Genomic DNA, 27,314 nt, shown 5'->3' on the forward strand with positions numbered 1-27,314 from the left:
TGTTCTTCCTCTGACACCAGTTTTCCTTTTGCATTATAAACAGATAATCCTACTTACACATCCTGTCAAGCAGACAGAGCTGAGTATCGTTTGTATACTGCTTCTCTTTAAGTTGCCCAATAAATATTTCAGTGGCTTCATGGATGGGGGACACTTACAAGACAGCTCCTCAGGAGGCACTTCTGGGAGAGGAAGAACTTTGTCTGCTGGAATCCTGTGGTTTTGCCTTGTTATTCACGGCTGTGTGTTTGGGGACGAGGAGAGGAGCGCTGTTGCAAGGAGCAATGGAAGCTGCAGGGAGCTGGGAGGCTGGATCGGCACTTGGGCAAGGGGAGGTGGGAGCTAAGGACGACAAGCAGCTGCTCCTCACTGTCACTGCCTGTCACACAGTTTTCTGTAGCCAGGTTTACAGCTGTAGGTACCAGGCTGGGAGAAGGCACCTTAAGGATTTTTTCTGATTTTTATGAACAGAAACCGACTAACTTCGTACAAAATCCCAGGCTGACAAGGACAGAGCCACCGAATAGGTGAAGCATTAGCTGACTAGCAGAACAGTGGGAGGCTAATAATGAAAGACTTGAAGACCACCAGTGTTTTTATGCTAGCCGTGATGTTCATTCGAGAAATTTTTGGCGAGCTTTCAAGTAAAAATAACTACGAAGAGAAGTCCGATCGCAGCAACCAGCCGGCTCCGAACCCTTCGCTGCCTAAGAAGAGATTTTTTTCCCTTTGAGCTTTCCCTAGCCTAAGGTGACACCAAAGGAGTTCCCACAAAAACTTTGCAGGCTGAGAAATACAAAACGACTTCCTTCAGGGACGGAGACACCCCCTACTCGCTCCACGGAGACTTTACCCGGCGCTGAACCCGAACAGGGGCTCACCGAATCTCCCGAGGGCAGCCTGCCCAGAGGCACGGGAGCCTCCCTAAGGGGAAGGGCGGCCAGGGGCAGAGGAGGCTACCCAGGACCCGGGGCTCCCGGGAGAAGCGATCCCGGCCCGAGGAGCGGCTCCCGCCCCCTGCCCCCGCCCGCGGCGCTGAGGGGGGCGGTGCGTGTCACGCGGGCGGGGCGCCGGGCGGTCACGTGACGCGGGAGAGGCCCGGCAAGGCCCGAGGAGGAGCTCGGCCGCCGCCATTTTCCTGCGGCGCCCAGTGCGTGTCCCTGTCCCCGGCCGGGCGGGCGCGCAGGGGGAGGGGACGGCGGCCGGGGGAGGGGGGTGGGAGGAGGAGGAGGAGGGGTCCCTGCTCGGGTGACAGGTCCGTCCCTGAGGGCGGAGCGGGGGCCGCCTGCGGCACGGCGGGGTGAGGAGCCCGCGCAGCTCCGTCCCCCCGGCGACTCCTCCCGTCCCGGCCCCTGAGGAGGGAGCGGAGCCGCGCTCGGTTCCAGCGCCGCCAACGAACCCGCCATGTCCGGCCAAAGCCTCACCGACCGCATCACGGCGGCGCAGCACAGCGTGACCGGCTCGGCCGTCTCGAAAACCGTGTGCAAGGCCACGACCCACGAGGTCATGGGCCCCAAGAAGAAGCACCTGGACTGTGAGTACCGGCAGGGGACGGCGGCCCGAGGGATCTCTCCGAGCGTCCCTCCGAGGAGCGGGATTGCCCGGCCTGTCCCGGGGTCCCCCTGCGGGGCTGCCGCCCATCCCACCGGCCTCGTGGGGACGAGAAGCCTCCTCAGGCGGAGGAGCTCGGGGCTTCAGCATAGGGCATAGCCCGAGGGCGGGGGCGTAGGGTCGGGGACGTGGCGATGGAAAGCCTGGGAGAGGCTGTTCAGTATATCTGTTCTCCAAAAGGGGCCTTGTCAGTCTTCCTTATGCATAGGGCCCCGGACAATGTGACTCCTGAAGGGCAGGACCTGCCCCATACCCCTTTCTTAGGGAGAGAGAGAACCACGGAGGCCAGGCAGAGGAATGGGCTGCAATTTCCTTTCTAATTGATCTCATTTGCGTCGTGCTAGGGCAGCACTCCCCCATTCTCTAGAGGAGGTGCAGGAGTTTCAGGAAGGAATAGCTCATCAGTTACCTTAATTATTTTCCAGGTAATCTACCAGGGGAAAAAAAATTCCTTCTGTAACAATCACGTAAATCTTCCATCTAGGAAAATATGTGAAACGACTGTTTGAGGGGCAAATCTCTCTCAGTGAGGATGTTCTTAGTCTTCTTTCTACTCTGTCTCATTCACTTGGACAGATGTATGTAAGAGGAGTTCTTTGGAACTTCAGTACCTGGTCTTAACATACCATACAGGGTCTGGCCATTTTTCAGCTTCTGTTAAGAACAGATCAAAGGTGGGAAGTCTCAAAAGGTTTTCTGTCAACTGTGATCCGTCCAGGTGATTATTAAGAGAATGATGAGCACCAAAGTTCACATTAGTGTTTCTCCACTAAGCTGTAAGGTCACAGGACTGAGGAAGTTCTTGGTCTGAATATCTGATTGTCTTGCATCTGTTTATTCTAGGCCTTTTAAGGACAGCCTCCCCCCCTACCCCTTTCACTTTCCCAAATATATAATAAACTGAAGGATTTGTGTGTCTATGCCTTCTCTATGTCTGCTTTCTCCCTTCCTCCCACCCACGTCTGCAGGAGAAGGTTGAGTCTTCACGAGTCTTGAATTTCCTTCAAATTCAAGTGCCTTCTGAATTGCTCTGTATCCAAATGAGAACACCAGATGATAGTAGTAGGATTAATTGTACTGTAGTTCTTTCTTCTTTCCACCAAAACGTGTGTGTTAAAGGTTTAAGAAATTCTTGTTCTGCAAGTACCTGAGAGCAGTGTGATTAATTTTTTAGGGTAGTCCCAGAACAGCTGCGTCTGACTCTTTTTAGTGTGCCCTCATCCATTTCATCTTTTGGCTGAACATGATAGTAACTGGGTGGTCTTGTTATATTTGGTTAGCTTAGGGTGTCAGAACACTGAGGAAATCTTTGGGCTTTGAGTAACTTATTGGCAGGTAGAGAAAACACCTTGTTATATGGCATATGTCTGAAATTGTGGTGTTACTGGATTTCATACAGCAGAAGTGAGGCTTTCTGGAAAACAAACTTTGTCAGGTTTAGCCTGTAATTGTGCTAAAAGTATGGTTTCCATAATGAGGCATTTAGGAGCTGAATTATTTTGTGGTATAAGCTTTGTTGAAAAGAATATAAAGCAGGCCAGAAAACTGCTCTTCAGGTGGAGCTATGTGTGTGTAAAAGGGTGATGTTCTGGATAGGGCTGCTAGGCAACAACCTAATGGAGACTTCCAGGGTGCTGCTTCAGAAGGTTGCGTGGACTTCCTTAGAAAGCTGTCTGGTAGTTGCTGGATGAGAAGACCAATTCTGTGTTTCCTTTTTCTACTCTAGACTGTCAGGGGTTTTAGTTTCTGCATCTCTGTGAGTTTTTATTAAAGTAAAGAAAACTTGGTTTTTTAATTAGTCCCTCTTTTTAGTGGTTAAAGTAGAGCGTGGCTAGATGTTTTGTACCCTAATATATTTATTAGGAGTCTCTGTTCCTGAGGAAATGACACACGGTCTTGTATTTTGAACTTTTTCTTTGTTCATACCCTTTATGGTTGTATGCTTTAAAATAAATATTTTTAACACAAGCTGTGACTCAAGCCCCACTTCTGAACAATTTGTACATATCTTCCTTTTACAACAAACAGTTTAACTTGGTAAGGCCTATGAACTGACTTCTCATTGTAAATGACAGTATTATATATCTGTCTTCATAGGCAGCATGCTGCCTTAATATTGTTCTGATTATTGATTATTATGATAATACAGGTAAAACTTACTATAGGTTGTATCCTGGTGAGCGGATAAGTTGAGTTTTCCTATACTGTCCTGTAATGAAGTCTTAGTTTTGTAGCATGTTCTGTGACCATGACATACATTCTTGTTACTGTATTTCTTGTGCAGATCTTGAGATTTCTGGCTGTCCTGTTAGTGAAATTCTTTTTTCATTAAGCTTGAGCTGTCACTAACAGATTTAACTAGCTCAGCCTCATGTTAACTCATAAAAATGGGGGGAAGTCCAACATAGATACTCGTGAACTTAATTATTCCTATTCTTATTTATCTTGCTTCTGACAGTGTGTGGAGTTTGAAAACTGAAGCGCTCTCCATCCTAGGTTACCTCTATTTCCCTGAGTGATGGTTATCTTTATCAAGGAAATTAAAAAGGAATTTTTTCCTTAGCTCATGGTGGTTAAAATGTAATATACTTCAAAGAATGCTTTCTCTCCCATTACAAAGCTTAGTTGTTTGGTTTGAGGGAGAAAGACTTCTAATTTACAAGTGGACATGGCTTGTGATAGGGAGTAACATCATCTTGAGGCTGTATACTTGAATCCATGATACTGTTTTTTATTTCTGTTTTGAAGGTCCAGCCTTAGAGCTGGGTTAAGGATTCTGTTTGGTAATCTGAATGCTGCTTTTGTTGTGATGGATTACTTGTTTTACAAAAATCAGTTTTAATAGCCTTGGAACCTTCAAAGCTTAGTTCATTAATTTCTTTTATGGAAAACCTAGTTTCACTAGGACTTTATCTCCATTTTTACACCTATCTGAGCAGTGGGAGCTCTAAACTGGTTTGTGGGTTTAACTTGCACACAGAGATTGGTACAACCCTTTCTTTCTAGGTACCTTTTTGGTCCCCACGTTGAGTATTGGATAGTGATGCTAAGAATAAGTGTTTAAGGTTGTTTGAGTATAAATGGTGCTGGGAAACTTGTTGCCAGATTTCACTCTTTCTTTATGTGATTCTGAGAGGGAGGTGTACTTGTGTTGTATGTGTGATGGACAATTAATATTAGGAATACCTGAAGTTAATGCCTAGTAAATTTCACTGGGTTGGTTCAGTGAAGCTGCCATAGCAGCGATAGCTCAGTAGCATAGAAATGTTGTGTACATGTGTGTGTTGTGGAGTGTACTTAAAACAGCTTTGTTGTGATACACATTTAGGGTTGGCCTCATGAATGAGTGTGGCATAGTAACTCTATCTGCTTGTAGCTAATGGAGTAGCCCTCTTTAAATGAGAATGTGGAAGGATGACTTGGAAGGAAGTTGTGATACTGTAATTACCCATTCTTAACAGGAAATATCTCTATAATTAAGCCAGAGTGTAATTTCCTTGATTTCTTATTGTGAAAGAAAACATGTGTTTTTAAGGAAGACAGTAAACCAGAACCCTGCCCTGTGTTGAGTAGATGTCTATGAGAAGCTGTGTAAGGGAAAGTAAACTTGAAGGAGCTTGTTGGGAACTTAATTCCTAAGTCGCTAGAGTCGGCTGCTTTGGTTTTATCTAGAGGCTACTACTGGGATAGAGAGAAGCCCAGCAAAAGACTTGCTTCATGTCTGTACTGGGGACAGCTTCTATTTCAAACTGAGATGGTATAGAAAGGGTAACTTGGAGAACTGAGGAACAAGGATCATTGCTTTTCACTGGATCACCCAAGAGATTTGTAGAAAAGCTGGGAAAACCAGCATTGTAAGGGTTCACTTGGCTTTATATGCTAAAGTGTAACTGGGTGATGAGGTGAATTAACTCCTAGTTCCATGAATACTTCTGTGTTCTCGAGTAGACGCAGATTATCCTTTTACAGTATTTTAGTGCTTCAACTAACTCATATTTTGTCTCTGGTTTTGGCAGAATCACCTGAGGTTTCTTGCAGCTTTGCTTCCCTTTCTGTAATTGACTTAAATTTCTGGAGGCAATCTGTTGTTATTTTTGCTTAGAAATGTTCTTTGTTACTGTAATTATTTCAAATACAGATAATTGCATTATTACAACTTTCTTTTGAAGTATTCAGTTTCTTTCTGAGTTTTTTCTTTGATTCCTTCATAGTTTCTTTCTTTAGCCAAATTACTTACTTTTTACTGGAATTCCTTTGGAATATTTGTTCGTGCCTTTTAGTAGAGTATGAGAACTATCATGCTCCTCCTGGCTGCCAGAGGGACAATTTTCTACTACAGCTGCTCATTTGCAGAAAGAATAGCTGTGTAGTTGTGCAGCTGTTGTTTTATTTTACTTAGCCTGAAGCAGTATTCTGCTTCAGATGAAGTAAGAGGCAAGAGCTAAGGAGGAGAAGCTGTAGGACACCTGCAATCAGCTTCCTGTGAATCTTCATACCACCATTGTTTCCCAGTAGCAGTGATTATTCAGGTCTCATGTAACTTTAGGCTATAGCTCTCGTTGAGATTTTTCTTAATTATTTTTTTAATGGTGCTGTCATATCTTGCATTTTCTAAAAGGGACACTTGGGAGAAAAACAAGAAACATTCTTTTGCTGTTCAGCCTGTGACCTAATGATCTATTACAGTCTTCAGTTCCTAATCCTAAAATCAGTTTTTGATTTATAGATGTGAAAATTTTAAGTTGTCCCTAATGACTTGTCTCACAAAGTAATGGTAGTTTGCATAATAATACAAGAGATGACTTATCCAGTGTGGAATTCAAAGCTTCCTGACTTTTGCATTTGTTGCCTCATGTATAAGTACATGATTTGTTGTTAATGGTAGAATTCTGGGAAAGTTTACTTAAAAAACATTACTAGTTTCTCACTCCCTCTGGAAAATCCAACATTATTTCTGAAGTCGAGATACCTTTTGTATTTGAAAGCTTAATTTATTCAACAACTTTCTTAAATTGAAATTTCTCACTACTGTTAAAACTTTTCCACTCAAAACATCTCCCACATCAATTAATGCTTTAAAAATAACACATAGTAGCTTTGCTGCTGGTGGTAGAATATGTCCACTTCTCGTTATACTGAAGATGCTGTTTCTCAACCATGATAGTAGAAATCAGGTAAGAATTGTAAATGACTTATGTATAAATTCTTGAAGCCCTCTACTGGGGCAGTTATTTCATATTTTCAAGTAGTTTCCAATACAAGTTTAAAGCAATAATCTCAAGTATGTGTCCTTTTGAGTATTTTAGCAAACTCCTCTGCTGCAAACTTTGCTTTTTATTCATGACTATGTGAATTTAACCATTTAGATTTCCTGCGGGTCAAAGTCTTAACTCTGGAAGTAGTTGCAATTTGGAGCTTAATGTTATCTTGCAAAGACTTGGGTATAAGAGAGATTTTATTGCTGATTGTATCTGCAGCTGAATAAAAGTACCAAGAATTAACTAACAGAAAAGAATGCAATAGAGTGGAAAGAAGCTTGTGTTGCTATGAAGTTATTTGACTTGGTGTTTTCCTTGCTCTTCTGGCCATTTTCTCCATTGTGAAGTATGATCATGAATGGGCAGATTATGAACTCTTAGTAAATTCAAAGTAATAATATCCCTCAAAACGTGAAGGAGAAATATTGTTCTACTTTGTATTTTACCCCTAGTTTATATCAGAGCTTTATCAATTGACTGGTACTTTCTAAACTTAAAAATAATGTTAGTAAATTCAGTGCTAAGGTGTGGTAGTGTCAAATCTACTAACAGTAAATCCAAGTTATAAGTAATATGTCACAAATCGGGTATTGGGATTTTAGAAATTAGGGAACTAAACTGTATTTAACTGTGTGAGAATAACTTAATGAAGGTAAGAATTTCATACAGATTTAGCAAATAAGCTGGATTTTCTGATTGTGACTAAAAATCTCCTGTGTTATTTTGCTAAAGGAGCTTTATTAAAGTAATGCTTATCTGGATCATTTGCAATATTATACAAGGGTAAATTAGAATTTTATAAGTTTTACCTCAGAAGAGAGGGTGAAAATGAACAAGATCTACATCAAAATTTGACTTGGGCATGTTAATTCACAGAATGAAGCGTAAGAGAATTTACTGGAGTGAGCAGTGGTGGCATAAAGGGAAATCTTGAGACTTTTATGCAGGTCATGACATAAGTAGTCTAAATTAAAATAAATTTTAAAAACCTCCAAAAGTGGGGATTATACTCCTTCTGAGCTCTCCTATATACTTTCATTAATACTGATGTTAATTTGCTGAGCTCTCCTAATCAACTCCTTTTTGCCTTTTCTCCTGAAAAGACACTTTTGAAATCTTTACTTGCTGTCCTTTATTGCTTCCTCCTAAACAAGCAGGTCTTCAGTCACAACATTCATATGCTCCAGCAGCGGTGCCATTCTAGCAGGAGTGATTCTTTTGCTGATGTGGGAAGTGAGAAGTTTGCATGGGTTGAAACTGCTCTGGCATTTCACATATTTACTCTAAATATGGTGCTTGCAGTAGCTCAGCTATTCCAGTTGCTGGCTGTGTGTTATGACATCGACAAAGTGCCTGTATTGTTTGTAACGTTTCTTGATTTTTTGAATATTTAAGTTAATAAAATTTAAAGCATAAATTAAGAATCCTTAATAACACTGTGTCCTAGTTAAATAATTAGTATATAAACAAATTGTCCATGTTAACAACTTTAAAAAAATACATTCTTTTATCCATTTACAAAAAGGTGATAATGAGGTTCATACCATTCCTTAATTACTTTTGGCCCAAAAAAAAGAAAAATAAACCCAACAGAACCAAGCCAACCCGCTTGTATTCATCTGCAAAACATAAGTTTCTAAAGTTGCCACAGTCAACTAGATTTCTGACTCAAAGTGTATAGCATAGAAAGTTTTAAATTAAACTCAGGCTACAAAGCTGTAGGCCAAGTTAAGCATGTTTTAAATACTTATTTTTAATTAAAAAAAAAAGTTTTTGCCTTCACCTGGCAGTAAATCCACTCAGAGCAGCGCTGGTTGTTTGCAATTTGTTACTCTGCCAGATGAGAAGGTTGAATGTCCAAAGGTAGACATTGGTGTCTTCGTGTTCCTAGGTCTTCTTAAGGGCTGCTTGTAACTTGCTTTGCTGTTGGTAGTATTTGGGCTTTTCTGGAGTGGATGCTGATCTGTAAAGTGACCTGAAGTGTTTCTGTACCTCTCTTTTGCAGTTCAAGTGTGCGCTTTTTATCTTGGGTTTAGTTTTGTTATGTAGCACGTCCCTCTCTTCCCCACTTCTACATTTGCCTGCAGTTGCACTTGGTTTATTTGGCTGGTACCTCCACTCTTGCTGACCAATGGATCCATATTTAATTGGAAATGGGGTCATGTCGCCCTGGTTTTCTAGGATTTTCTAAGCCTTCTGATGTTTACCTCCTTGTGGAGAACTTTATCACACACTGTCTGGAGATAACACATTGTTTTGCACTCCTTTATGGAGGAGGAGAGACTTGATGGACTGTTGGTTTGCCCAGTGGCATTGGAGAGGTGGCACTGTCACCCTCCAATCCACTGTCACTTTTGGAAAACTATAAATGTTGGAGTCAGAAAATAAACTTCCTTTTTTTGTTCTTCACCTTGGAGCAGCGGTGTGCGTCTGGTTCTTTTGTGTTCGCTAGCGACAGGGTCACACTTGAATTTGCTTTATCTCCTTTCCTTGTCTCTCTGCCCAGTATTATCATAGTAGTTTCAGCTATCATTGCAGCCTGTTTCAAACATTATGAATTTTTCTGATCAGTGACTCTGTATTCTGGATCTGACCTTATTTTTTATATGAAGTGTAAAACCTTGTTTGAGCTGTTATGATGGTTAAGTCTCCACACAGGGGAATTGTGGTGTTATTTGATCAGGTTTAATTCTGTCCCCTTTTCGATTTGCCAGAAGCCATTGGTGTTCATAATTTGGCATGTATACTGTTATGGAGAGATTAAAAATAACTTTCAGTTAAAAATCAGTTTGTTAGGAGTATTTACTTGATTATGTATTGCAGCCTCATGCAGTTGTAGTTCCTAAAGCAAATTCTTCATTTCTGGGTTGATGTAAATCTGGTTTCATCGAGTCTTGCTTACTCATAAAATGCCTCATTCTTCTGTCTCACAAGGGGCACTTGAATTTAATATTTATGTAAGCAGTTAAGCCAGTTTGTAAGTTTTAGGCCCGAACTTCAGGTATTTTACTTGCAATTACTTTTTATTCATCACGAACCGTAACTAGTTCAAATCCTAGTTGCAGATAAAAAAGAAAAAGGTATTTTTGAAAAACATCCTTGTGTTCTTTTATTCTCTTGAGAAGTGAAGTTTCTTTACTGTTTAGAAATATACTGGAATCCTTAGGTAGATTTCAGTTTTGAATTAATTCTCTGAATGTCCATGTCCCTTAGCTTTCATTGATATAGCCATGATCGGATCAGCTGGATTTTATTCAAATGACTGAATTTGGATTTATTATCCTTTAAATCAGTTTTTCTGTAATATATTAATGACCTAATGTCTTAACTTCATTGGAGATTATTTCTCCCTAGAGTGTTTGCATTTCAATCAGGAGTGTTACAGTGCAGCAATGCAGAATAAGATTTAGAGTATCAAAAATAATGTGAAGTGAATTTTAATCATAGGAAAAAAAGAACCCAAATATGAACACCTCTGCATTTGTGGACTGTAGTTATTTCTAATAATGATATTTTATGCTTAGTAAGTTGTCACATTTGATTAGCAGATGAATGGAAAAGCGCAGGATGCGTAACTCTTAGCTGTAAGCTGTTTGATACACAGGGACTAGTACATTATTTGTTGGGCTTTGAGGAAAAAATGTTTGTCTGGATACAGACTTTTATTTTTAGCTTCTTGGTAGTTAATAAGGAGATAGCTGAAGCTTTTTTCCTGATCTGTTCAGTTGCCACTATGTAGCATCATTTAAGCCTATCAAATGTAACATAAATTAAGTCAATTTCCAAGCAGGTTACTTTGCATTAAAAGTCTGAAATATATGAAGATCGTTTCAGTGCTGAATTTGGTGTGTAAGCGGATGGAAATCCAAAGAAGTTTTTGTGTTAGTTCTCAAATATTAGAGAGCAGCACAGTTAGTACAACTTCTGAAATTTGGAATTTCATTGTTATGAATTTGAATTTAATATGCTTGGGATTTCATTGTTATGTGTTTGAAGCCGGATTTTTCTAGGGCCTGATTTTTCTCTCTTGTTTTGCTGGTTTTTTTTTGCTTTTTGTTTACACATAGTTTATGAGGAGATTTGCTTTATATTTAGTGATCTGTAAGTAAAATACAGTGAGTTGGTGGAGATGCTTTTGTCCTTATTTTAAACTTAATGAGGAGTCTTTGTAGACAGGAATGTGGTCAGTCTCTTGGTATATACTAGAGGTGACACAAGATGTCTTAACACATAGTTTTACCAGAGCTGCATATTTGTTTTAGCTCTGAGGTTTTAACCAATGAACAACCTTACTTTGAAGTAAATGGAATAACTAATACTTTTATTTTTTGAACTTTTCTTACGAAACAGTTTAATTTTAAGGATAGAATCTGGCTGAAGGTTTCTTTCCTTTTACTGAAAACCAAAAGACAGATGTTATTTACTACTTCTCTTGGCTTTAGTTTATCTTAGAGGCTGTTTGTGATAGGGACATGTCTTTGTTCATGGTAAACAGAGAAATTCCCAGCTGAAAGCTGTAGATTCTGAGGAGCTCTTTCTATATACAATTTCCTTTACCCAACCAGTTTCAGACTAAAAGTTTGAAACTCTGTATTCGCTCTGAAGCTTTGTGAAATTTGATGACACCGTGGTCACTAATGAAGGGCTCAGGACCAGTCTCTAAAAGTGAGGTGTGAGGGAAAGAACTGATTTGGATTTATGAAACTCAGACATAACAGTGTTGCTGTAAAGAGGATATGTTCCCCTTGGTAATATCCTCTGCTTTATCTACTGAGAATTGGTAAAGCTTAGTGTATGGTCCTGGAAAAACTCAGCTTCCTTTTTACTCTGCATGTTAAATGAAGTTTGTTCCTGCACCATCCTAACCTCTTATCACAGTATGTTCTGAAATTTTTACTCTGAGCAGCTTGGACATGCTCTGTAAGGGATGGTTTTGTTGTGCCCTTATAAAAAAGAGTGCTATTCAAATGTGCATTGAAGATGTGCTTGGGACAAGCCAGGGTGAGTCTTGTTTGGCCAGAGAGCTCCAAATTTCTCGTGGGAGATGTTAGTCTAAATTGGAAAAGGAAGTAAAAGCTAAATTAGGCAGGCATTTCCAACATCTCTATTAATAGAATGGAAGAATTTAGCTGTACTTTTGCTTGACTGCCTCCCTTCATGGAAGAGCTTCACAGTCACAGTAGATGAGTTGAAAAAATTTTGTTGTGATACCTCTGTTTTTATAGGCAGAGTAGAGAGGTTGTTTTGGGTTGTTGTGGTGGTTTTTCTCCAGTTCTTGTGCCCTGCTTCATCCAGTTTTCTAACAGTTCATGTCCAAGTCTGATCTGGTTTTAGTCAAAAGAAAAGGTATGAAAGTGGCTGCCAGTAACAGATCTCCTTTAATGAGTTCACCTACTTTTAAGTGCAAAATGTGAAGTAGATTGTATGGAATTGATGGAGCTTGTGTTAAAGTGACTGCAGAAGTGCTCTAAATCCATGTATTATGAACTTTCCTTGTTGCTTAAAAAATGGTAGTTTTTCAAATAGTGACAGTTTTTTAACCAAAATGACAGAATTTTGCACGTCACCAAATATATTGACATGGAAGGAGTAGTTTCTTGGGTTTTGTTATGCTTCTTTTTCTTATTCCTAATGGGAAAAATTAAGATTAGTCCCACTTAGGAATTAGACAGAAGTCATATAAAAATGTCAGATGTGCAGAGTTTGTGTTTTTTTTTTTTTTAGTATAGAGAAAGATAAATCTCAGCCACATTCTGCACAAAGTTTTCATATAACACCAGGGAGTACAACATTTGGCCTATTTGATCTCTGAGACACCAGCTCAAGTACCCAACTGTGTAAACCTTTGCTGGCCTGTGCGATTTTCTGCTAGTCTCTTTGTAGGAGAAGGATGATGCTTGATTTTCACTGAATAATAAATACTTGAAGTTTGAGAATTTGCTGCTTTGATCATTCAGATAATTCAGATACTTTGTCAGGAGGTTTTTTTTTTTTTTTCTTTAAGAAAATTCATTATATGATATAATAGGCAACTAGTCTAAACTGATTTCCTCCTTAGTCTGTTAACTGAAATTTGTGGGGACATTTTTACAGCAAATGCAAAAAAAGTGCACTTCGGCAAGTGTTTATAATCTTGAGGGTTACTATTTTGAGCTTGACCAGCTTCTTCTATTGAAACTTCAATAAAAAAGTATTCCTCATCAAACCTCCTTCATGAAATCTGTTTTGTTTGTCACTTATTAGCCCCATGATTCAATTGTCTTCGCCTTATTTTCCCCTCTTTTCAGGTTTTTCCACATTTGTTGGGATGCTTAGGTTATTGTTTATAAGCCTTTAAATCAGAGCAGCATTGAGACCTGTTAAGCTTTGTTTAGTCAGCTAAAAGAGTAAGTGATTATCTGGCAGGACAGTGCTCTATGTATTTCCTGAGAGACCCACAGAAAAGTAAGATACGTACGTTATCCATAAAATAGGAAATACTGCATAGCTGGATTGTGGTATGATATTCATACCACAAGTTTATTCATAGTAAAAATCTGTTTTAGAGCTATCATCTGAGGAGGTTTTCTCCAGTAGCTGGGCATTGTGCTCTTTATAAGGAAAATAATTTGCACTGTTTTGTATTAAATAGTACTAATTTTTAAAATCTAAGTAATTTGTACTGCTTCTATTTATTTTATGCTAGAAAAGCACCATTTGCAGTAATTTTATATATCGGGCTTTTGATGCCTACTGTATTAAAACAAATCCAAATGAGTAATTTTTGCATCTCTGTGATGTTGAAGAACATGATGTAGTAATCAAACCATATTAGAATATGGCTTAAACCTTTTTGGTCTTGGATGCAAGAATTTCCCAGGTTTTTTTTCCCTTTATCAGGCTAATTTTGAAAATCTGTGTAAATATATGAAAAGCAATAAAATGTGGAATGTCGTTTTTTAACCAGTATACTACAGTGGCAAAAGAGCCTGTAATAGATGCTGATACACCTTTAGACTCCCTTGACAGCATAACTGTTTTGTACAACATATTAGCACGGACTCTTGACAAAAGGAAACCTATTTCCACACAAGTTGAAGGTTTTTTCCAGTGGTTAACCAGGAAGCCCAGTTTTTTCCACGAGTTAACCAGAAGCTGTAGAGGGTGGTATCTACCAAGAGATGCATCCTACCATGCATCAGATACACACATCTTCACTGGCAGTTTCAGCACTGATGGAGGAAGGCAAATACAGAGGCATAACTCCTTTAACTTACATACATGCTTCCTGACAGCTCCCAAAGGCATTCAGGAAAAAAATGTGCTATTCATGCTCAGAGTTAGATTTTGTCCAGAAGGAAATCTAATTTCCAAAATCTTGGTTTAAATGGGAGAGAATGACACATATTCCAAACAACTTTGCTCGAGTAAGACCTTTGAGCTTCTGAAACGAGGCAAGTATTGAAGTAAGAAAACCTCAGGTCAGATGGATTTGGTTTTCTCTTATCTTTGGTTTTGTCTATTAAACTGTCTAATTAAAGATGGTGCACTGCTGATCAAAGAGAAAAGAATGTGAATTAGATGTGTGTGATTGATTACAAAGCAGCAAAGGTCTTTGGATTTCTTTGGCTTGAAGATCCATTCAGTGGAATGTGGTGGCAGGAGGTCAGGTTGGTGTTAGCACTCACTGGTTTCAGTTTCACTGTACTCTACTGTGATGGTACATCAATACTACAAAATTGCTTTCTGCTGCATCTTTTAGAATAAAGGGATGTGTAAGGTAAGCATCCATAAAACACCTAAATTGCACTTGTGTGGATACTCTATATTTAGAAGATACATATATTTAGATTCAGAAAGTGTGCTAGCAGTGTTTACTGCCAAAACATGCTGTGTGCGAAGTCTGCCTTTTTCTGTTTGCTCCTCGGTAATGCAGGACTAAGGAAGTCACAGATGATGGAAGCTGGCATGGGCTGAGAAAGCTGGAGTTGTTCAGTATGGATACAAGAAGGCTTTGGGGAGACCTCTCTGTAGCCTTCCAGTAGCTGGAGGGGGCTTGTAAAGAGGAGGGAGACTTTTCATATGGGTCGGTAATGACAGGACAAGGTGAAATGGCTTTAAACTGACAGAGGGAGAAATTCTTTACTAAGAGGCTTGTGGATCACTGGAACACATTGTCCAGGGAAGTTCTAGATGCCCCATCCCTTCAAGTATTCTATGCCAGATTTGATGGAGCTTTCAGCAGCCTGATCATCAGTGACATCCCTGCTGTGGTGGGGGTGTTGGAACTAGATGACCTTTAAGGTTCTTTCCAACGTAAACCAATCTATGGTTCTGTGATAGGTACTTTGACAGTCTTTGGGTATATTTTTTGACAGATATCATCAGAATGCCATGTAACCAGGTGAGCTAAAATTGAGATTAGGGGTTCCTTGCAGGATTGAGGAGGGTTAGATACTGAAGCAAACCCTTGTTACATTAAAGGCTTACCTTCTTGAAAAGATAGAAGTTGTCTTGCTGCAGAACTACTGTAGAGTTGTGCTCACTGAGGATTTTTTGTTCAGTGGTGTCTGCTATTAACAAAATTGTTTCCCTGTTCCAGTGGGCTGGGCTACGGTAATGTCACTGTACCACTGCTAGCAAGCTGCCAGGTAAGGCATTTGTTGGTACTATGCCTGTATCCAGGAGGTATCTGCAATATGAAAGGATTGGTTATGAACTATTGGCAGTACAACAGCAGCTTGTACATGTGTTTACAGGCCTTGTTCTAAAAACATGTCTGTTAGCACAACTTGTTTTTTATTGTATGGAGGTGCAATAGCTGTAGAACATTTGCCAGTTCTTTGGAGCAGAAAGAGAGGGCTGTAAGTACAAAAATTTACTGTATGCAAAGGCCGATGGCTTGGGCACTATTCCTGTCAGGGACAGAGAACAGTGTGGTAACATTCAGTGTGTACGTGCTGATGAAGGACCTGAGGATTAGTATCTCTGGCATCACATACTGATCTCTCAGCTATCTATAAACCATGTTATGTGCCTTCTCTATGTATCTTAAGGTGAAATCATAGGATAAACTCAAATATATGCGGGCTGCTTGAAATACCTTCATGTTTTTAGTAGGATATAAAAGCAGTGTTTAAGCTATGCAATTTTCAAAGTAATTAGTCTTCATCAAAGTTAATGTAGTTCATCGTGCTTCCATTCATCACACTGTGTGACCATTCACCCTGTAAATATTATATTGGATGCTTAAGTATTATTATAAATTATCCTAATATTTAATATAGTAATTTAATATTAGACGCTAATATAGTAAATATTGATTTCAATATAAAATCAATGTCTGTCATTCAAAATCAAAGCCTGCCCAACTACCTGTCCTAATGTATTCTTAATCAGCTGTGCTCATATGGAACCCTTAGGGTACATACCTGCTTTCTTACTAATCAGAACCTGAAATGGGTGCATCCTCAAGTGTTTGCAGCCATGCACTCTGGAAATACTGACAATCTTGAACAAAGAACATAATTTTATTCATGAATGCATTGAAATTAGCATGTGATTAGTGAAAAAGAATATTGATTTTTCCCTGGTTTAATTAGGCCAGTGGGTTAAATATTCAAATTGAATTTACAGCTTATGCAAGAATTGTCATGTTAGTTGGCTGATAGATACAGACATTTTTCATCTTTTTATCAAGAAGCATCTTTAGAATATGATTCACAGGTTTGTTATTAAGCATGTTTGTAAAGCTAGGATCAAGGCTCTAAGTTTACAGATACTTTTCAGTGGGAATAACGTACTAGTGTAGTGTGGGAGCTTATAATTATTTTGAACTAGATTTCATGATGAAATGCTTTTAAAGGGTATGTAGGAACTGAATGCAGAGCAAAAGTTTTCAGTAGTTTTGGTATGTCTTGCATATTTCTTAGTATTAGGGAGCTGAAACAATTGTTGATCTGTTTTGAGGAAGAATTTAGTCTTAAGAATGGGTGGCAGCTGGAAAATTAATCCTTAGAAAGGTAACTAATATATTTTAGATACTTTTGTACTGAATAGTATTTTAAGATTTTAACAAAGATAGTTTTCTCCTGTTATAACAACTGATAGGTACAGGAAACAGCCATGGGTTGTAGTTTGTTTTTTCTTTGATTTTCAAACTTAGTGGACCCAGAGAGTGCTGCTTTAGTACAGACTACTTACATCACTTTGCCCACAACTGGAGAATACTTAAAGTCTATATCTAGTTCTAATGATGTTTATTGTTAGTAACTGTATATTGGTACACATTGTGTATCAACAGAGAATTACATTGTCCTGGGGATGTGTGCAGAAGCTCTTCAGGCCGAGATTAGAAGATGAAATTGCACTGATAAATTGGTGTAGTGCTCTATGAATGGTTGCAGAGGTCTAAACGTGTAAGGAAGGTGAAAAACTTAAGTCTAGAAGGATTATCTGAACGTACAGGAACGGTGCAAGAAGGTTTGGCTCACTTAATTTTCATTATAAACCACCAACATAAAAATGTAGGAAAGATGGGCATCCTTGGAACTGTAGAGATGTACAGTAACCACAGAAGGCCAAGGCAGACATTTTGGAAGAACAGAGGATGACTCTAGTGGGGTGGTTGAGTAGCAGTCACTCACTGGTGCCAAAAGTGGAAAGACTTGTCCACTTCCCTTTTTCCTCTTTCTTCTTACCTTTGCATGTCATCATCTCCTGTTCTTGTTGTGGCTTTCATCTGTTTTGGTATTTTGTGAGCCATTTTTTTATCTGGTAGGATAAAGAAAAAACTGTGCTGTGTTGTGTCACCTCATGTGTCATCCCCATGATACCATCCAACCCCACTGAGGTCAGGGGTTTTGTGTGGTTAGCTTGGTTCAGAGAAGCACACTAACGCTGACATGACATAAGCAGTGGAAGTGTGTCAATGTTTGCAGGTAGAGACAGGAATGGGACCACCCGGATTTGTCATGAGTTATCATGGAAACATATCCTGTGAGTTATATATCTTATGCATTTGTGTTGGTCTAAAATAATGAACTTCTGCCATGTGTTAAACTTGGATGAAGATCTAGGTGAGTTAAGCTGTGGTTTGTGTTCAGCTTGAATGTATTTGAGATGAGAGTGTTATATTTACAATCTGTGGCTGGAGCTGTTGAGGTAATATTGAGCAGTATTTTCATGTTAGTCTTTAAAATGTGATGGGGGTATTTGGCAAGTTTAGATGAAAGTGATGTTTAAGTCTGTCTTGAGAAATCAATTCTCCAAAGGAAACATAGCCACACTTGTCTTTTCCACAATATTCATAACTGTAGAAGTTTGAATAATCATTATGAATATTAAATGAAGTGTTAATGTGGTACATTATATATTTAGGAATTGAGATAAAGAAAAGATAAAGGAAGATTGTGTACATAATGGTTTTAATTGTTCTTCCCTTATTTTTAACTTTTTGGTGTTTCATTTACCAATGCTTTGTTTGTTGAGGAGTTTTGTTAGACACTACAAATGTTTTTCTGAGACTTCTTCATTGAAACTAGTTGTTCAACTGAAGAAATTTTTACTCTATTTTTTGCAGAAAGTATATTAATTAGTTTTTGCAGTTCTCAAACAGAAGTACTAAGTTGCTCGAAGTGTTTCCATATGATAAAAATGCAGAGTTTAAAGATACCTGAGGCAGTAATGCTGAGTTCACAGGGTTACTGATAGAGATTTAAAGTAATTTCTAAGAATTCCAATTAGAAACAGTGCTTTTAAGTAGGAGAGAGAACATGATAGTCTCATTTGAGTTGGAAGAAAAAGGCAAGATGTAGCTTGATGAAATGAAAATATAAACCTGTGGCTATAGAGCAAGTTATTCAACATTATAATAAATCTTCTTTATGCATTTTTTATCCTGCTTATCTAATATAAATTAGATTAAATCATAGTTCTTTTTAAACATGGAAAGCTCAGAATAGAATGAGACTTCTCAGATTTCTTTAACTCTTTCGTAAATTGTTCCCCGAGTCAGTGCATGTAGCTGTTAAGATGCTGTTTATATGCAGAGAAAGAATTCTCAGTGGGAATTTTAATTCTTAATTTAAAAATGTGTGGTCCAGATTTCCCTGTCCACTTTCTCAAGGGGACTTTGAAGACATGGGGCAATCTGATGTAGTAAACTACTTCTACTAAAGTGGTTTGGTACAAATGGGTTTATTCAGAAGATAAACCTAAATTTAGGACAAATAGTGTTTATGGCATATTTTATTTTAAACTGAAAACGTAGGTATTTTCTGTTAATTAGGAAAATGCTGAAATATTCATTCAGTTTTCAAATACATGCTTGTTATATAATATTCTTCATATTAAATTCAGCAGATTAAATTTCCTTTTGTGTGTGGCTTAGAATGAAATTTACTGTCGCTATGTTCATTTGATCACTCCAGTATGTCATTTGGGGTAAACTACTTTTTGTGCAAGCTAAATTGTTGGTTACAAATGTATTGTTTAAAAATTACAATTTTACCTGTTTGCATTAATGTTCAGAATTATTCTGAGTATTATTTTTAGACAAATTGCTTGCTTCTCTAATGAAAGTACTTATTTACTTCCAGGAACATTCTAATCCTATTTCCCAAATTTAAATAAGGACATCACCTGTGGAAGAAATGGGAAATTATTTAGAAAGTTACCATATACTTACATTAAGTTATTTAAATAAGGATATCACCTGTGGAAGAAATGGGAAGATATTTAGAAAGTTACCGTATACTTACATGAAGTTACCTACTTTTAAAATGTCAGTTGGAACGTGTAGAATCAGGTCTGAATGTGTCAGGGTTTGTAGTTATCAGAACTGTTAATCTGTAGAAGTAGATTTTAATTATAGATTTTACAGAAAACCTTTTTCTTTTGTTCTTATTTTTGTATTTCTGATTTCTTGAAGTTTTTATAAGTGTCCTTTCATGGTGCAGTTAAGTCCTCCAAGTATTTAAATATTAGAGAACCCTGTCTGTATATGTTCTAGAAATGTTTTCAAAACACTTTGCTAGAATAAAACTGCTATGTATTTGAGAAGTCATTTAAATTTTTTTAATTTTGTAACTGCATAAAATTAGAGCACACTCTTCACAGTCATTATGTCAAGGTGAATGGAAAAAATAACCTCCATAATCCAAAAGATCTGCTGTCATCTGTGGCCAGTTGAAAAACTCTAGTTGATACTTTTTATTGAATTTTTAAAAATAAGCGACTACCTTGACTTGCCAGTTATTCAACAAATGAAGTTGATCTGTTTTAGAAATTTGAAGAAAAAAAAAATAGAACTGGGAAGAATATCTACTATTCAGATATTAGTTATTTCTAATATTTTATGTTACATTTCATGCAAACCACTCTGGTTAAAAAGAGACCCCTAGTTCAGTAAATAACAAAATAAAAATGGACGGTGAAAAACTTTGTTGCTGCTAATTCAGTTTCTCCTTCATTTAAAATCTGCTGACAAATGTTACTTTACTGTAATTGGAACATGCTTATTTCTTTAATTCCCCCCCCTCAATAAACCATATTATTTAAAATCTATATTGCCACATAGATCATGAACTCTTGAGGGGTAAGCTGGGGAATGTTGATCTTAAACCTATAAAATTTGTTTAGAAATAGTAAAAGCTTGGTATAACTGTATTCCAAACAAAAAATCAAAGGAAGTAATTTTTTTCTAGTGGCTGATTTCTCAATGGCATAAACCGAATCATTTTTCATATCATTAATCAATTTGATGTGAACTTGCTGGCTTCTGATCTTTGAAATTTTTCACCAAGAGTTCCTGAAGTTGTCAGTGTTTGCTGCTGCTGCTGCTACACAGTGTGTCATTGCGTGGGAAATAGTCACATTGCTGCTTTCTCACCTATCCTTTGGAAATATTTTAGTTTTAGCTGTTTAATGGACTTTTAGATTAAGCCATTTGCATTTTGGTTAAGATTTCTGACCAAATGAGGGAGCAGCTCTGTTCTAGTGATCAAATATTTGTGTAGAACAAGAAGAAAATGAGGCCCTGACATAGAGGAAACTGGTATAATTTGAAAATCATTATAGGAATTGAAATCTAGGTAGCCAGGAAAGGAATTTTACTTGAGTATTGACAGTGTAGATAACCATGTTTTTTCATTAGTATTTTATTTTTGTTTCAGCATTTGTGTTGAGACACCAATATTTTTCCCACTCAATTCCAAAAGTATGATAAAATGAAAGTGTGTCAGCTTTGAAGGTTTTGTCTTGTTTAGAAAATGGTCCCTTAGAGGAAAGCAAAATAGCCCTATATCAATAATTATTAAATTTTTTGCTCAAATCTAAGAATTACTTTGTATGGCCTTGGGTGAAAGAGGAATTGATCATAAGCAGGTGCACACTCTTAAATAAAGTTATCTTAAGGATAGAAACTGTCCTATATTCCAACATTGTGAGTAGCCACAAGTGTTCCCTCGAGAGTAGAGTGTCAGTCACCAGCATGTTTTCTCTTCAGTTTGAAAATTAAATGTGTTCTGTTGAACTATGTGGGCATAAGTTGTGTGAATATTAATTCATGCAATAAACGTTTTATATTTCCTTTTGTATTTAAAAAAAGAAACAAGTTTGCTGTGTTGACTTCAATTTTAAATTTACCAGTTGAGTAAACGTAATCTGATGTGTACTGGCTTGTGCTTTGGATCCACCAATATGCATTTAAATATTCTTTTATTATTCTTGTATTTTTTAACTGACGAATGTAATGTGTTTAGCTCTTGGCACTATCTGTCTACTCATGTTGGATGATCAATAGTTCAATTTCTTGCTGAAAGGATACTGTCTCTCCCATTATATATATATTTTTAAATGGTCCAACTATCCATAGCTTGCAGGATATAACCAATTACTTGCTTATTCTAGGTAGTGTCTGTGGTGTAAAAGATGAAAAAGCAATAGCTAACAAGATGGAGATCTGTCACAGTTGCTTGACCTGTTTTGAAGTAACTGGGGTGTGGGGCCTACTTTCTGGCCTGGAAGATCTTACTCTCGTACGTTTTTTCAGACTGATACTTTACAAATAAAAATATTGTTCAAAATGAGAGATACAGGTGAACCATTGGAAATAATCAAGTACCGCATGTACATGGAGGATGCAAATCTGGCTTATGTTCAGTCTGCCTGTCAAGTTACAAATGACACAGTAAACTGAAACTGTAGCTGAAACTAAAACCGTTAACAAAAGCTATTCTCAACCCGGTTCTTTATAATCTTACTGTGAATTCATGAGTAAGATTCTGGGAAAAGAAATCATAAACACTCATTGAGGATACCTTGTGGTTCTTTCTTTGTGTGGAAGGAAACCAGTTTTTTATAATTTTGTCTTAGCTGGCTGCCTGGTGCAGAATGAGGTGCTGCACAAAGAGTTAGGTCATGGGCACATTCTGAAAGCACATGCATTCTCTGGGGTAATTTTGGACAGGTGCCTTTGCTTTATTATCCAGCCTGACTTCCTCATGTTTGCCTTGGGTCAAGACTCATGATCTCTTGCCATGAGTTGGCTAATCCTCATCTACATGCCTAGTGTGGAGCAGACAGCATACTTTATCATCATAGCCTTGTAATCACTGCTTTGTGTAGGTGTTTGCTTCTTCTTTCTTGCGTAGGAATCTTCAGTCTTGCTCTGCTTTTACTCTACTTCGCACCTTTATACTTCTTTCACCTGGTAACCATGAATAGCATAAGGCAATGAATCAGTTGGCTTTCCTGTAATGAAGGCTGAACAGTTGAAAGGCAGTAGAACTCTTGGTTGGGAGTTGCAAGTATATTATTTTTCTAAGTCTGAGTATTGTACAGTATGGTACTGTATGTTTTGCAGTAGTTAAACTTGAACAGGGTTAGGCAATATGCTTACTTTGGTACAGGTGCAATTGCAAATCTTCAGGTGTTGCTGAAATGTCTGTTGGCCAGACCTCTGTTATGATTCCTTGCAAAACCCTTGCTTTGGTGGAAAGAGACCCAAACAGAACTGAATTATGTGAAAGTTGCTTGGTGGTGAAAGCTTTAACTGTTACAACAAAAATAAAATCTAAAGGCTATTTAAAAACAAGCTACAAGTGTTTTCTTGGAAAATCTAGTTTTGCCTCTGAAAACTCTGCCGAGGAAAGAGTTTTCCTTTCTGTAGCTAGGAAAGTGGTGTTCTCAAAACATGTTTTGTCAGTCACAAAAATCTAAGGTTTTTGATCTTAGACCTGTTGGCCTACTCTTTCTGACTTCAGCATACTTTGTAAGTCACTTCTCTGTTTTTGCCTGCCTATATTCTCTCTCTCTGTATATGTTGCATAGATTTGTAAATTGCTTTAGATTAGAAGGGATCTCAGGTTTTGGAATGAACTCAGCATGGTTTAAAAGCCATGCTGAACATTAATAGGTCTGGCTGTTTACAGGCTCTGGTGCCTGACTGTTTTCTTTTGCTTTTTATCCTTTTTCTGTGAACCTCCAAGAAATACCCGATTGAAGGTAGTCTTTTTATTCTCCCTCTCTGCCTCCAGCCTTCTGTTTTGCTGGTGGAATAAACCCACCTCCTTCAACCCCTTCTTGTGCATTGTGTGCTTTACACCCTGGGCAACCTGGTAGCGTTTCCCTTGGCTGTCCCAGCCACATCCATGGATATGACTGTGCATTTCTTGCTGTCTAAGCTTCCCTCATATAAGTCTCCCAGCCAGCTGCAAGCTTAAGATTCTTGTTGCTAACTGCTGACTTTGAAACAAGGAATGATATTTGTTATCTAACACCTGTATGCTGTGGGTCTCATGCTGTGAAAGTTTTAACAGATTTTAGAATTGCGGAATTCTATGATTTTTGGTGGTTTATTTCCCAGGAGAGTATTTCCTTTTCTGCTTTGAGGTATTCTTTGAGGGGCTTAATGCAGAAGGTTGACGCATTAAGTGATTTTCCTTTCTGTAGTGTTGATGGTCGTAGCTATTAAATCTTTCTCCTTAACTCCCATGACAAGATGATCTCCTTAACTCCCATGACAAGATGATCTATCTTTCACCAAGGGTTATCCTTTGTTTTCTTGATTATTTTGTTTGTTTCTATTTTTGCTCTAAGATGAAAGCTGTTCTCGTTAGTGCTGTACCCTTTGGTTATACACCTGCCTGTGGTACTGCTCATAGCATTTCCAGTAAGTAGCAGTCTAGAGATATGTTGCTTTGGGGCCCTTAGGTTTCCAAACACATAGCTAGTATTTTCATAGGTGGGTGTGAGACAAGTTGTGTTAAGCGTAGGATGTGAAAATAACTATATATTTGTTCCTCTCATTTAATGAAGGGTGTTTGTGTGAATAGGATAAATAAGAACACTGTATATGTAGTGTGGGATGTAGTGCAGGAGTGTGGGAGGAAGGATACCATCTTCTGCTGTCTCTACTACACTGCCTTTAGTATAGTTAGCACCAAAATTGCTGTTCTAATTTGGGTGTAACTCTGCAAATATTTCTTTACCTATTTAGCATTGCTTATGAAAATACTTTGAAAAGAACTTTCAGAGAGATGTGACTTTTCTGAAATGTGTATTAATACATACCAGATTGTTGTGCATCTGTTCAATCAGGATTTTGGAGAGAGAGAAATTTCATGTTTTAGTAAATTTAGTTTGTAGTAACTGTAGTATTGTAGTGACTCCCGTGTTTGCATTTGCAAATTTACTTCCACTGGAGTTGCCTCTGTACTTTGCTTCTTGCCTGTGTTCTCTCCCAGTTGGTCACTGGTTCCTCATAATGTTCTGGCAATCTCTGCTCTGCCCCTCCCCACCTCCAGGTTCATTCATGTGCTTTTCACAGAAACTCATCAGTCCTGTGAGGGATGATTTTCTGAGGGTTACAGAGCCTGTTTTCTTTTATACGCTGCAACAGATGATGATTTCAAAGTTCAGTGGCATTTCAGAAACCATTTCTCCCAGCACAAAATATCATCCACACTGGATATTTATTTGGGGTAGGGTTTTTTAATGTTTTTGGATAGTGAATTTTCAAGTCCCACCCCTTTTGTATTTTTATTACTGTTGATTTGCTGGCAGATGTTGCACTTAAGAATAGAAATTCTCACTTTCTAATATGCACTTCCACCTCTTATGCCAAAATTTATGACTTGACATCCAGTGATGTGTGTACCTTTGTATTTAATGTATGTTCCTGCCGGATAGCTTTGCACAAAACTGCTTGTGTTATTATTTAGGAGGGAAGACCTGAAGGTGAAGAAGCTGCAGGGCTTGGTTTTGATGATCCAGTTCAGAGCACATCTCTTGCTGAGTAATATCCTGGCATTGTCTTAACAGCTCCAAATCATCATCCAGTAATAGATAACCGTGACTTAAAAATGAGGTCATGAATGCCTGTAGTCATCACAATTTTACTTGTAGATAAAAGAATGTTTATCTCTTCATCTCATTGCATTTATGAATGTGGAAATCATTTCCTGCTCGCTTCCTTCAATACTTAAGCATGTAAATGCCAGCTTTTTCAGCTCTGACCATACTAGTTCAGAGTGTGTGGTAGCTGTGCTTACCTGCTGCTCTGGCTGAAGGAAGGTCCTGTCTTTCAGGAGTCCTTCAAGGTGGATGATTGTTCATAGGAAGATATAAAACTGTCTTCAAAAGTGAAATGTTTGCTTTCAGATTAAATGGGTGTTTCCAGTATGCCTTAGTAGTCCTTAGACAGGAAGGCATAGGACATTCTGAAGTCTTGATTTTTATTGAGCTACAGCTACAGCCCTTTGGCGGGGCTGCCAGTTTGAGTGAAAATTGCTGTTTTGTTTTTGGAGTGCTAATAATAAAATTTCATCACTACTATGTTGCATTAAGCTTTGTATTAAATATTTGCAAGCTGTATTATCATATAGTTGTTTCTGTTGTATTTGTCAACATAGTGTCATGATCTTAAGTCATCCCTTCCTTCATTGGCCTTTGGAAATAAATTACTGGATGATGAGACATTGTTCTGTTGGTTCTACTTGAAAGTATAGCTCCCCATGTTTACACAGGTGGGACAGTAGTCCAGGCTGAACAGAGATTGGAAAACTTTGTTTTAGCTAGCCAACTCAGGTCTTGTGCTCCTAACCATCTTTTTGGTTAATGATCCAACTTTGTTTGAACTAAATTAATCTGTCAGCTTCTGGCATTGTTGCTTGAGGCTCCGTTTTCCACTCAACATTTCCTCTGTCCTTTTGAAGGTGCTGATTGCATTGTATCAAGACTAAGTAGTATTTGAATGTTTTATTACTCATTTTGAACCAGTGCTGGAAAGTATTTACTGATCCATTAAGAGGCCAGAAATCTGAGATTACAGTTAATTCTAGTCATAATCTTCCAGTAAAACTTAATTAAGTGGTACCATGTAATAATTATTTTGCTATTTAATGGTTTAGGTGTTTGAAAGCTGAGAGTTGTTAGTCAGAGGTAGTTTAAGTCATTATGGTACTTCTGTTCCAGGGCCTTCTAAGGCAGCTGCAAAAGCAGTTGAATCTTGGCAGTGAGCAGAGTGAGCTTTGTATTATTAAGTTCTGATAGACCAGAGCCATGCTGCTTTTTGATATTTATTTTGCTGGAAAGCCCCTCAGTTTTCATCAAAACTATTACTACATAAAATGAATGTACTGATTTTTTTGGGGAGCATTATTGATCTTCCTTTACGGAACTGATATTAACAACAGAAATTTTTGTATTGCAGATTTAATCCAGTGCACGAATGAGATGAATGTGAACATCCCACAACTGGCAGATAGTTTATTTGAAAGAACTACCAACAGTAGCTGGGTAGTGGTCTTCAAATCTCTTATCACAACCCATCATCTAATGGTGTATGGAAATGAGGTAATACAAAAATGATGTATTATTTTGAGTTGCAGTCCATCATTCCTGTAAATGTCATCTAAATGCTTCCAGTAATTCTTTTGGTAAGACAATCTTCGGGGTTTGCCTCTTTGGATCCTACTCTGAATGAACACAGGCCTCATTTTCTGTTTGTTTGCATTGTTTCTACTTCAAAGTGTGCAATTCCAGTGTAAAAAGTAAATGTCCCAAATGCTGAGGGTACTTTTTTCCTATGTTCATATTCTAATGATGAAAGAAAAAAACCCAAGGAAAACTAACTCGCATGGGATTCTACAAGCTGAAAATAGAAGCATTTTTGCCTTCATGCTGTAGCTAACCCTCTGGTCTTTTCTCCTAGATAACTTCATTCTAAATTAATTTCTACCATCACACCCTAATCTTTTACAGTGCAAACAAATGTGTGCCTATGAGTTGGCTTTAAAGGTTACCCTAGGAAAGGGTGAAATAACACCAAAATGTTAACAGTTGAACAATTTAACAAACATAACCCCAGGTTACACAAAAAGGAATAAACCTGTTTTGTCTCAAAATTTTAATTCCTATGGGGCCTTATTGTTTGGAATACGAAGCCAAGCATAGCAGCAGCTT

At 38.2% G+C, this 27,314-nt stretch overlaps 1 protein-coding gene across 4 annotated transcripts in view; it reads left to right on the top strand.

Moving 5' to 3' along the window:
* The first annotated feature begins 1,209 nt into the window (after window positions 1–1,209).
* The window catches only part of PICALM (phosphatidylinositol binding clathrin assembly protein), a 65,510-nt gene continuing 39,405 nt past the window's right edge, over window positions 1,210–27,314 (top strand). For 3 of the 4 annotated variants that reach the window (XM_050979561.1, XM_050979562.1, XM_050979567.1), the window contains exons 1-2: window positions 1,210–1,534; window positions 26,563–26,705. In XM_050979561.1, coding sequence (XP_050835518.1) covers window positions 1,405–1,534; window positions 26,563–26,705 — 273 coding nt within the window. In that variant the 5' untranslated portion in view covers window positions 1,210–1,404. The remainder of the gene's footprint in view (window positions 1,535–26,562; window positions 26,706–27,314) is intronic. The other variant, XM_050979566.1, reaches the window with a different exon arrangement.

The sequence above is a fragment of the Serinus canaria genome, chromosome 1 (assembly GCF_022539315.1).
Source record: "Serinus canaria isolate serCan28SL12 chromosome 1, serCan2020, whole genome shotgun sequence".
NCBI classification, from domain to species: Eukaryota; Metazoa; Chordata; class Aves; order Passeriformes; family Fringillidae; genus Serinus; species Serinus canaria.